The sequence below is a fragment of the Thermobia domestica genome, chromosome 11 (assembly GCF_964235325.1).
Source record: "Thermobia domestica chromosome 11, izTheDome1.hap1.1, whole genome shotgun sequence".
NCBI lineage: Eukaryota > Metazoa > Arthropoda > Insecta > Zygentoma > Lepismatidae > Thermobia > Thermobia domestica.
The window spans coordinates 158,382,329-158,393,877 of NC_137464.1; the positions used below are offsets into that span (position 1 = coordinate 158,382,329).

An 11,549-nucleotide genomic window follows, 5' to 3' on the forward strand; every position below is an offset into this window, starting at 1 on the left:
CTATTATTATTATTATTATTTATTACTGAATGTTTGAGACCTCAATATTACATCCTATTCCAATGCACATAAGCATCCTGAAGATAAGAAAAATGAAAAGAAATTTTTGGACCCTCTGTAAGGATGAATTGCCTTATAAGAGATACTTTGGAAGGAAAGGAGGTGGAAAAGAATGTGTCAGCTACTGGACAATATGAAAATCGAACCTTCGGATGCGTTAACAGAAACTAAGTAGGATTTGTCTTCATCAGATACATAGTAACACCCTTTCCTTGGGTAAAAGACATTGGATTATGTATGCGTTATATTGATATTTTAACAAAATATACAAACAAATACAAACAGAAAAGAATAGTTCCTATTTACCAATTTTGGTTGAAGAAATATTTGGAACGTGTTGAAAATGGCGAATGAAAATATTATTTCTAGTAAGAGTGGAAGAACTTAATAACAATTCCTCAATGACGTTTCAGACAAATTTATGACTCATACTAGGCCTGAAGGATGGCCTGTTTGTATGCATGAATTGTTCGCGAAACACGCGAAGTTTTCAGACAGTAGGAATCGAGTTCGTAGACTGTGATGTCATGTTGTTAGTTTTCCTCTGTGAAGGAAGTTGTTTCAACTCTCACTTGTAAGAACGAGAGAAATTGACTATTTTTCGTGTTATTATACACCAGAAATATCAACATTCTAAATTATATTTTTTTCTGAATATCCTCATAGGGAATCACACGGCGAGCCCCTAACTCAAGAAACGAATGTGCAAGCCACTACCCTGAGACTGCTCTTTTAAGTAAGTCAAGAAACACTCGTCTATGTAGCAAATTGAAAACGTTTATGATTTCAATAATTTATTAATGAGGAAACACAGATTTCGGTCATGATAAAATACTATATTCCAGAGAATTCAAGTTTAAAAAAAGACCGAAAGTATCTCCGTAACTTATCTCTATTATATTCGGTTATTCTTGTTTTACAGTTATTTCCAGTAACCTTGAACGACAGGGACGAACACAGATACATCGAGGACATTTAATATTTCAAATGCTCTCCCGTCGGGAATCAAAATTGTGACCGCGTCTACTAAACTATCTGATGGGTCATGTGTCTGGTTCGTTCCCAAGGTAAGTAAGCTTGAGACGGACAACATCGTGCTCCTGGGTTTTTTCCGGACACTCCCAATTTCTCATTCCACCAATTCGTCCATCATATTTCACTTGCTTTAATCATAGTCTTCCTCAACCTAACAGGCATAAGCATTGGACATTAAACGTAAAGATTTCATTTTTAAGCTGTTAACACAAACCAATCCGAAGCGAAAAACAGTTGTACTTTCTATTGCTCATTAACATGTTTTCACAAAAAATATATAGAGAAAAAACATGTGTTTTCACAAAAATATATAGAGAACTTTTCCAAAATATTTACGGATAGTCTGAAAAGTGGTAATATAGTGTCTGTTTTAAAAAAGCTGAACCAAATTACATTTCGTTTTCTGAAATAAACGGACACATTCTGTTTCAATTTTAAACCGAACCCAAACCAGTTAACCCAGAGATGGCGTGAGTCAATGAAAACTTGACCCAACACCCACCGTGACCCACGACCCACCACCACCATGAGCAACTCACACCCATGACCCATCGTAACCTACCACCTACTGTGACCCACTCTGACCCACCACCAACTATGACCCACTCCGACCCACCATCCACCATGAAGCACTGACCCACCAAAAAACATCGTCATCAACTGTGACACATGATCCACGGCCTTTTTACCGACTAAAGAGTTTACACTTGTAATACAACCAGGTTGTGAAATTCTACTAATCGGAGTTTGAATTTGTACCGTCAATTGCTCAAGCACCGCTCTGTTACAATAACGATGAATCTGACCTTTACAATATAAAATGGTAAAGTGTTTGTAATGGGTAAAATTACGATGAATGTCAATTAAATTATCATGGTCTAATTATTTCCTTGTTGAATTAATGAGATTTTCAATGGAAAAACGGATGCAATTTCAAAAGTCCCAAATCAAGGTAAGTAGGCCAACGTACAGAAGCTTACATTGCAAATTTTATGTCTATTTATCTCACAACTTTATGGGTTGATTCCCTTGTGCTTTAAGCGCTCCATATAATAAACAAGCTTCAGCAATTATAGTAGAAAGAGCATGGTAAGCACGGGCGGATCCAGGAAGCGATCGCCCCACAGAAGAGGAAACTTTCCTATTTTATATATAAATAAAACCCAGAGTTCGGAGCTCTTAAAAGTACCTCTAAGTAACAGTATTACAACTCACCGTTCCCGCAGAAGTGCATCCTGGTTCCGCCCCTGATGGTAAGCATATATGGATATATGATGCAAAACACTGTATTGTTTGTGTCTCAACTAATATCGATCGTTTTCGATTATTTTTACAAACTAACCCACTATCAATTTACCATATATAGAAAGTGCCGCTTCTCTCCATAAAGAAGTAGTTTAAAAAATACTAGGAGACGTTCTGTTCATTTTCAATAAGGAGTTAATGAATTTCAGCTCCGTAAGTTGAACGGCTTATAAAATACTGATTTTTTTCGCAAAAATTCATATTCCCACTATGCCTTAGAATATTATTATAATGAAAGCAATATGATAACATCCAAGATTGAATTAAGGCCTAACTATATACCAAAAGTCTTTTCATTTGACTGCATTTGGCCGTAATGATTAGACACACATAATTACTTCATTTCTTATATAATGATGTATAGATTACAGTAATTCAAAAATATATTTTTCTTGTAGTTAGCTCCTGTAAAAACTCATAGTCTCGAAAGCCAAGTAGTAATATAAGTCCTATTGCTATTATTAAAATTACAAGTATCAATATCCAAAAATGCCTCAAGTTCTTTTTTCACCTACAGATACTCATCTCTGGTAAGTAAACAGGAACAAATGAAAAAGGGAATTGGAGGCCTTGAAAGTAAAACGTAGACAAATTCACCAGTGTTAAGAAACATATTTTTAAATCACGCTCGACTCTACTCATAGGAGGTAAATACGCGGATCTGCTTAGTTTCAGTTATCCGTTTCTCGTCACGTAGCATATATAAATCTTAAATAGAGCAGAAATCAAATAACTGTTACTGGCGGTCTTCGTGACCGTGCGTACTAGCGCAATGTGCTAGTAATTATAATTGCTTTTGGCGTGTGTTCAAACCCGGGCCAATGACTTTTTTTCTATTTTTATAAAAAAAATAATACCCCAAAACAGTTACGTGTGCAGTTTTGTTATACAATGCCACTGTATAACAAGTAGTAGTAGTAGTAGTAGTAGTAGTAGTAGTAGTAGTAGGAACGGATTGGAAACCCCGCAGGGCTCGTTTTGTTCCACCTTGACTGTCATGATATAAATTTAACCTCAACCTTCAATTTTCTTCTTCAACTCCAACAAAGTGACAATTTTCTTCTATTAAAACTATAATACACAATACATACACCACAAGGTTTGGACCAGGCCCGCAACCAGCCTCAGAGGTTTAGACGGACCATGAATATGTTAGGAGGGGACAAGTGATTAAAACTTCTCTTAAACATATCTAAATTGTTTTCTGTGTTGAGGTCTGGAAGTGCCATGACAAGTTTAGGGGGCAAGGCCCCCAAGCCCCACTGGTTGCGGGCCTGGTTTGGACAATCGCAAACTGCAACCAATCAGAAACGTGTTTTTAGTTTCTATGGCTAGGGTCGAGTGTTAAAAGAAACATGCTGTTCAGCAGATACTGTCTACAATGCAGTGAGCAGTGTGTCGGTGCGTGGTGGGTCGCAGTGGGTCATAGTGAGTGGTGGGTTGCAATGGGTCATGGTGGGTGGTTGGTCGCAGTGGGTAACATGCTGTCGACCCACGACCCACTCACACTCAGAAAACAAGACCCACTTGACCCAATATTGCTGAATCTCATTAACGTGGTTAATTAGAAATGTTACACTTACATTACCGAGTAGCACTAACTCAGTTGTTGGTTTACCATTCGAGAGGTCCTAGGAATACACATATAAAATGGAAGCTAACAAAAGCGTTTTATATTGAGGAGTACATCAAGATGTTTTCATACTTTAACTATGGATAGTGTTTTATTTAAACACGGTATTTCTTCTTAGAAGAAATTCTATATGAAGCATTTGTTTGCAGATGTTGTTAGAGTTTAAAACGTAGAAATGAAGTTGTATTATTTGTACCAAAATTCACAGGATAAACGGAAGAAAAAAGTGATTTAATTTACTTTTCTTGAAACATGATATTCTTCAAAGTTGGTTCACAATATTGGATTTAAAATATCTTCTTTTTTAATACAGATTCTCAATACACATTTTTGAAATAGGATGTGAATATTAAATAAATGACAAAATTTTATCTAATTGTATACGACTAGAATTATACTGATTCTTCATCCTCTTTCTCTCCGTCTTTTCCCAATTATATTACTTTTTATAAATTATTAGTAGAGCTTAAGTAGTGTGAAATTGTTTTCTAAGAACAGTTCACGTAAAGAAAGAAAAGATTAAATTACCTTGTGAATATTTCTACATTTGAAATTAACATATTATAAAGGTGTGTTTAAATGATGAGCACAAAGATTCTAATATATTAACTATTTTTATGAGCACATCAATATTAACATTATATGTATACTAGCCGTATAATTTAACGTACAGTAGATATAGAAAGTGGAACCATATGACCAATATTTGACACCCACTGTATTTTTAAATGGTTTGTAGTTGTTTAATAGTGTAAAACTGTTCTGCAATAAACACTTTACGTAAAGGAAGAAAGGACTGTGGATCTTACTTTAGCATTCACCCTATCTGCAGTTGCAAATACTGTTATAAAAGTGTCATTAAATAATGTACTCAAAGACCCAATAAAAGACGTTCCATCCAAATCATAAACTTTCCCTCAAAGCCTACAAACTACATTAGAATATGTTGCAAGTATACTATATAGTAGGGGTTTCCAAACTTTTTCCTTTCTTTCACTGTCCTTAGCTTCAGAATTTTTTCATGGCGATCCAGTTGATTATGTAAGCACTTGCGCATATAGTGGGGTGAGATAAAAATAACTTATTTCAATAGTGTTTCTTCGATGTCCTTCCTATCACGGCATTAACACATTGTTTCAATCTCACCATTCTAACACAATGTAGACTTAAACCAAGTATTATTAAGCTGAAAATACTGGAACAATTCGCGAAACCCGTGTAAGCCAGCTGTTGCGCATACTTAGGAAATATATGCTATTTAATCTTTGTAAACGTTCGGAATGTAGATTGAAGAATTCTCGAATCCTTACTTGAAACAATTTTCCAAGCATAGTAAGAGTTAATTACTGCTAATCTAGGTCATGTGCTCTCTCTCTCTCTTTTTTCCAAACCAAGAATTAAAAACATGGAAAAAAAAGAAGGATACATTTTTCAGATGATGTGGTTAAATTAAAGCATTGAAATAATGTTGATATGGAGTTGAACAAAATATTTTAGAGTTTAATAGATCTGATTAGAGACTGCTTCAGCTTGTAAAACGAAAGCTTTGAACCATTGAACAGGTTAAAGAAAAATATGATTGGCATTGAAAAAATTGCTGACATGAAAAATTTTAACAGTACAACCATATCAGTAACTCAATAGTCATAAGTACACATCGTGGGTTTAACTTTATAAATGTCACTAAAAATTTATGTCGCGTATTTTGTTAGCATTATGGATAATTTGATGCTTTGCCTTAATTCGACGGGGCAATTCGGGACGCTGAATTTTTTTCTTAAAATTTTGGTTGTCCTGGTTAATTCGGGACAGGTGGCAACCCTAGATGGAATGTACGAATTAGGAGTCAATAATAATAATAATGTTACCAGCACATCATTTCCTGGTTAAACGTATTTTTTTTATTTATCGTCCTCATCAGCACCTAAACTATATGAGACAAGGTCCAGTGTTAAAGTAAAATCCGAGTCACTATTGCGTTGGGATGTATATACAATACAAATGCTCACTCTCGGGATGAGTGCTAGACCATGCGCACAGCAAGTAACCCGTTAGCTAGTGGGAGTTTACGTGGGTTCGATCTCACATTAAGCAACACTGAAGCAGTCTGCGATTAGGATAAATTAGAAGTAATAAACGTTGTCTAATTATACTATAGAAAGAGTTCTTGTTATTTATATCTCTGCATTCTGTACTTTACGTAAAACACATAAGTGAGAATCAATGTGACTATCCGTCCCCCATAATTAGACATGTTTAACTACTGAGCTTTAGCAATTAGCTAATACGACATATTCATGAAATAAACCATATCTACTTCCACTGTACTCAATTATTAACGCAAATATTGTTAGAGTATAGAAGCGCGAAAATAATCATAATAAAAATCTCTGTGTCCATGTCTAATTATGTATTACCTACTCGATGGTAGGGGTTTCACGCTTGCCAAAGGCGCTCTTTGTAGCGGACTTCTTTGGGAAACGATAATGCAGGACTCAACTCGAAACTAACCCTGACTTTTTATTTTTTTATTTTCACAAAACGTATGAGAGGAAAGAAAATGAAACTTTTGCATGTCATACTTGTATGTATTAGAAATGAGGTTGTCACAGGAGGTGCTGTAAGTTCTCTCTGAACATACAAACACAATTAAACAAGATGTTCCATGTTATTCAAGGTAGCTACTAGTACTTCTATTACCACCAACTGGATCTCGCCCGGATATGTCAATCCGTGGTTCATCAAATCAGTCTAATAATCCGTGTGGGTTCTTCATCTTCTGATTCACAAACTCCAGAAGATGTAAATGAAATCCTTCAAATAATACAATAGCAAATGAACATTATCGAGGATACTTTGAGTGAGACACCCGTTACTTTCTAAAAGAACAATACTACTTTAAACTATAAGATTAAAAATGTTTCAAATTCAGTCGTTTTACAAGACTCATATTAGATATAATGATAAATACTGTAGTCAGAAAATGTTTCAAGCAAATAATATTTAGCAAATTTATATTTTTGTCAAACTAGCTTTCATATAAAGAATATTGCAATCTTTATTTCTCTAGTTTGTCTGCTTTTAAAACGACTCTATATACACATGAAGGAACGTGTTCTTGTACATGCGCCACCCTATTGGAACAAATTAATCCACGCTTCATTTTTCATGAGACGGGGCTTAACTAAACTCGAAGCTGTTCAACTGAAATTGTGTTAACTCAGTGTTCTTTCTTGCACTCACCAAAAATAAATTTTAGAGCCCTGCGGAAAATATGGTTTATAGAACAGAATTTAGCTCGAAGCTTCGTGTTGGATACCTTAGGATTAAAAATTAAGCAATTATAGGCATTGTACAGTTTCGTTATTGTTACAATTTCTGAATTTTGTAGAAATACAAGAACAAAGCCTAATATGAACGTACAAATGGCTGTCTCTATAATATTAGTGTTGACTCCATATATTCCGAAACGTCATAGATCTGCCTTATTAACGACCCATCTACAGGGACGACAATGTGTGAATATTTTAAATCCATATCTTATACTGTATTGCGCTATTATCTGAAATCAATATTTATTTTTTATGAGGCTTAGAAAATCTGTTAGCATTTAAAGGTAATAATTTTCGATACTATTACAAATGAATAGACGGTTTGGCTCGACTAATATCAGCGTTTTGTCATTTAATTGACTTGGTATTTACGTACATACTCTGACAAACAATCGAAAATAAAAAAGAACAAGAAAAAGAATAGACAAATATGGCAGACTCGAGTTTTAAGGACCAAGTATGAATTTATTACAATTACCAACCTATAGAATCAATGTAGCTGGGAATGGTCTCTGAAATGCATTCTATATTATAAAATTGAAAGTGACTATGTTTGTGACTTAATCTCTTGAACCTCCTAACCGATCTCGATCTTTCAACATTAATGAGGTTCGGGCCTGGGACGATTTTTACCATTTTATTGTGATGGTACAACTTTATATTATATTATATTAGGATGGACTGGTAATTCGATGCATTCCTTGGAAGGGGATATTCTACAAGTACTTTGGAACATCTTCAGCTATATGAACCGGGGGTCGCAAATCAATAGTTTCTGAGTAATTTGCAGATGTGTGATTTCTTTGTAATTTGCCGGCTAACGAGAGGTGCGCGAGGAAGTTGCACCCTGATCCACTTCCTCATATAGTAGAGCGATAAAATTTTACATGCATAATCCTGCATACCTATGTAGGTTACGTGGTAATGTATAGCTCGTAACTCTGCACCGTTCCTGTGTTATAGGTCCGAACGTGAAGGAAGATGTAGTAGTCCAAAATTCATTACTGCATCTCAGAAAGCAGCGTGGCAACATAGCAGAAGTACTTGTCCCTAGGAAATAACTTCATGTTTGGAAGAGGCAGAATGAAGATTGTGTCTGGTCAAGAGAAAGCGCGAACTGTGATGGATTTCATACCCAAGGTCGTGCACAGTGTTGCCAGATTGGGCTACAAGTAGCGGATTGGGCGATTTTTAAAGTGCTCCCGCTACTAAAATTTCAAATTGGGCGACACGCTACTTTTTGGGCTACTTGTAATTTTCTGTGGGCTACAAATCTTCAAAATACGCTACTTTTTAAAATTTTCATGTATAAAATTACAAAACATTATATTTTGAATAGTTTTGTTTGTTGAACATTTCTATTCACAATGAAGGATAATTTTACTAAAACGCAACATGTTCGATATTCATTTAATTCTTTCTTAGTACTTTTTAATCTTAAGATCTGGAAGCACTGAAGACTTGTTGAGTCTTGAGTTGGCACCACACATTCGGGAATTTCCCGGCAAGAAGCTAGAGATTTAGTCTGAACATCAAGTGTCGGGAGTGTTTATGTCGTGTGAACGATTTTTGAGTATTTACACGTTCTGTAAGTTCTTTTAGTATTTGAAATATCATAATTCAACGCGGAAATTAAGTAACATAACGCTTACAGTATAGGATCACTGTGTGTCCTTGGTTACGTGTTACTGTCTGAAATATTTTACATGAGTAGTAGTTGAACAGTGTTGTGTGAAGTGAACATAACGAATTTAAGTGTATTAGTGTAAATGTTTGTGAAAAGGGCTGCGCTCCATATTAATTAACATAATGGGTAAGTGGAGTAAATACAATAAAAGCTTCCAGACTGCATGGCTTTCTGATAGGGAATTTAGTAAGTGGATTGAAGAAGTGAAGAATGATAATGAAAAAGCGTACTGTAAACTTTGCAAAGTGTATCTCAGAGCTCACAAAACGGATTTAAGCAAACACGCATCAACTTCAAAGCATATTAAAAATGCCTCTTGCATCACTTCTCCATCTCAACAAAGACTGACAACCGTATTTTCCCAAAAGTGTATGATTACTACTCTTGAGCTCAAATTAGCTGCGTTTGCTGCTTGCCATACAAGCATTAGAAATGTTGATCATTTAACTGAGTTGATGAAAAGTGAATTTCCTTCGTCCAGTTCATCGTCGATGACGATAAACACGGGCAACTTAAAAATGCATCGAACTAAGTGCTCTGCTATTATTAAGAATGTCATAGCTCCTGCACTACTGCAGGAACAAATTGAGGGTGTTAGGGATCATGTTTTTTCTCTTATTATTGATGAATCAACCGATATTTCTTGTGTGAAACATTTATGCTTGTGTATTAGATACTATAACGCAAAGGATAATCGAATAGTATCTCAATTCCTTGGATTAATTCCTGTCACAGTTACTACTGCAGAAGTACTGCATGATGCTGTTAAAAAATTTTTGTCCGCTATTGGTATAAATATTCAGCAATGTTTTTCTATTGCAACTGATGGTGCATCTAATCTGTGCGGTAATAATAATTCTCTTTACACACACATGAAAAAGGAAAACCCAAATATAATATTAATAAAGTGCATCTGCCATTCTCTTCATTTATCGTGTTCACACGCGTCAGAGGAATTACCTGGAAATATAGATTATTTGCTCAGAGAAACATATAACTGGTTTCACAGATCTGCTTTGCGTAATGATTCCTATATGGAACTATATAAATTGATAAACGATGGCGAGGAACCCTTGAATATTCTTCCTCTTTCTCCTACACGGTGGCTAGCAAGAAGCAACTGTGTAAAGAGAATCCTACATCAGTGGGATGCTTTGCAGTTGCATTTTAATATGGTTTCTTCTAACTGTGATAGATATTATGCTAGGGAGTTATCTGCTATGTATTCTGATGCCGCGAATAAATTATATTTAACATTCATGATGCCAGTACTAAGTGAGTTTGAGAAAATAAATTTACTTTTCCAAAAGGATACGGCCGATATCTGCAGTGTGTTAGAAGATTTACGCAGCTTTGCTTCATCATTGTTGAGAAGATTTTTACGTCCTTCTTGCGCAAATGTTGACATTGAAAGCATTTTGAATAATGTTGATGAAAATGATTACGTTTCATACGAAAATGCTGATTTCGGTTATGAATTTTCCAATTTATTAGCAGAAAACTTAGCTTCAGGCAATATATCTTCAGAACAAGGGCGCTACATACAACAGCGTTGTTTCCAATTTTTAAAAAGGGCGTGTAAGGAACTATTAAATCGTATTCCCAGAAATATGGAGATTCTACTAAAGATTCGTAACCTTTCTCCTAAAATCTGTTTGTCTCACACGCGACCGCCATTTTCCGCTCTACCATTACAATTATTATCTAAGGGATCTCAGGTTGGTGAGATAGAAAATCAGTGGCGTTCCCTGCTAACAATGGACTGGGATAATATTTTTCCTGATGGCATACCAACAAATGGAGCAGATTTCTGGTGCAAAGCTATAACGATTAAAAATTCTGCTGGTGATCTCGTTCTGAAAGAATTATCTCAATTTGCACTGACTATGTACAGCTTACCAATTAGCAATGCAACAGTTGAAAGAGTGTTTTCGAGAGTAACTGCAACAAAAACAAAACTCCGAAATAGAATGGGGCTAGAACTTCTTTCTTCGATTCTCCGAGTTAAAATGATATTTGAAGACAGAAATATATGCTGTTATAACTTCACACCATCAACAAAAATGCTCAGGTTTAATTCATCAATCTATAACAAAGAACCAGCCGAAAACGAAGATGAGGAGACTACCGACATTTTTTCTGCTGTACAATTTTAAATATATGGTGAGTAATAAATGATTTTGTATTTGCTATATTATTAATTAATTTTACAATATATAAAATAGTAAAATATTGCTGGGTTAGACAGAAAAAGAATATAGATTAAGTTTATTACTAAGCAGTCATCAGTATGTGATCTTTATGCGAGTGAACTGATTGTTCATTAAATTTATTTATGTCTATTGATCAAGAATTGTGCGATGGAAATAAGACTAACGTAGTAAAAAAATTAAGTATTACTTTTGCTGATAAATAGTATATATATATATATATATATATATATATATATATATATATATATATATATATATGTATATGTGTGTGTGTGTGTGTGTGT

The 11,549-nt window shown here is 34.9% G+C and overlaps 1 protein-coding gene across 1 annotated transcript; it reads left to right on the forward strand.

Moving 5' to 3' along the window:
* Nucleotides 1–9,174: 9,174 nt before the first annotated feature.
* Nucleotides 9,175–11,208, forward strand: LOC145665335 (uncharacterized). Its single transcript, XM_081732634.1, has one exon. It carries the CDS (start codon nucleotides 9,175–9,177, stop codon nucleotides 11,206–11,208), a length of 2,034 nt encoding a protein of 677 aa, XP_081588760.1.
* Nucleotides 11,209–11,549: the final 341 nt, after the last annotated feature.

What these genes read in the sequence shown, in the direction of transcription:
- LOC145665335 (XM_081732634.1), top strand. Translation starts at nt 9,175, where the DNA reads ATGGGTAAGTGGAGTAAATACAATAAAAGCTTCCAGACTGCATGGCTT.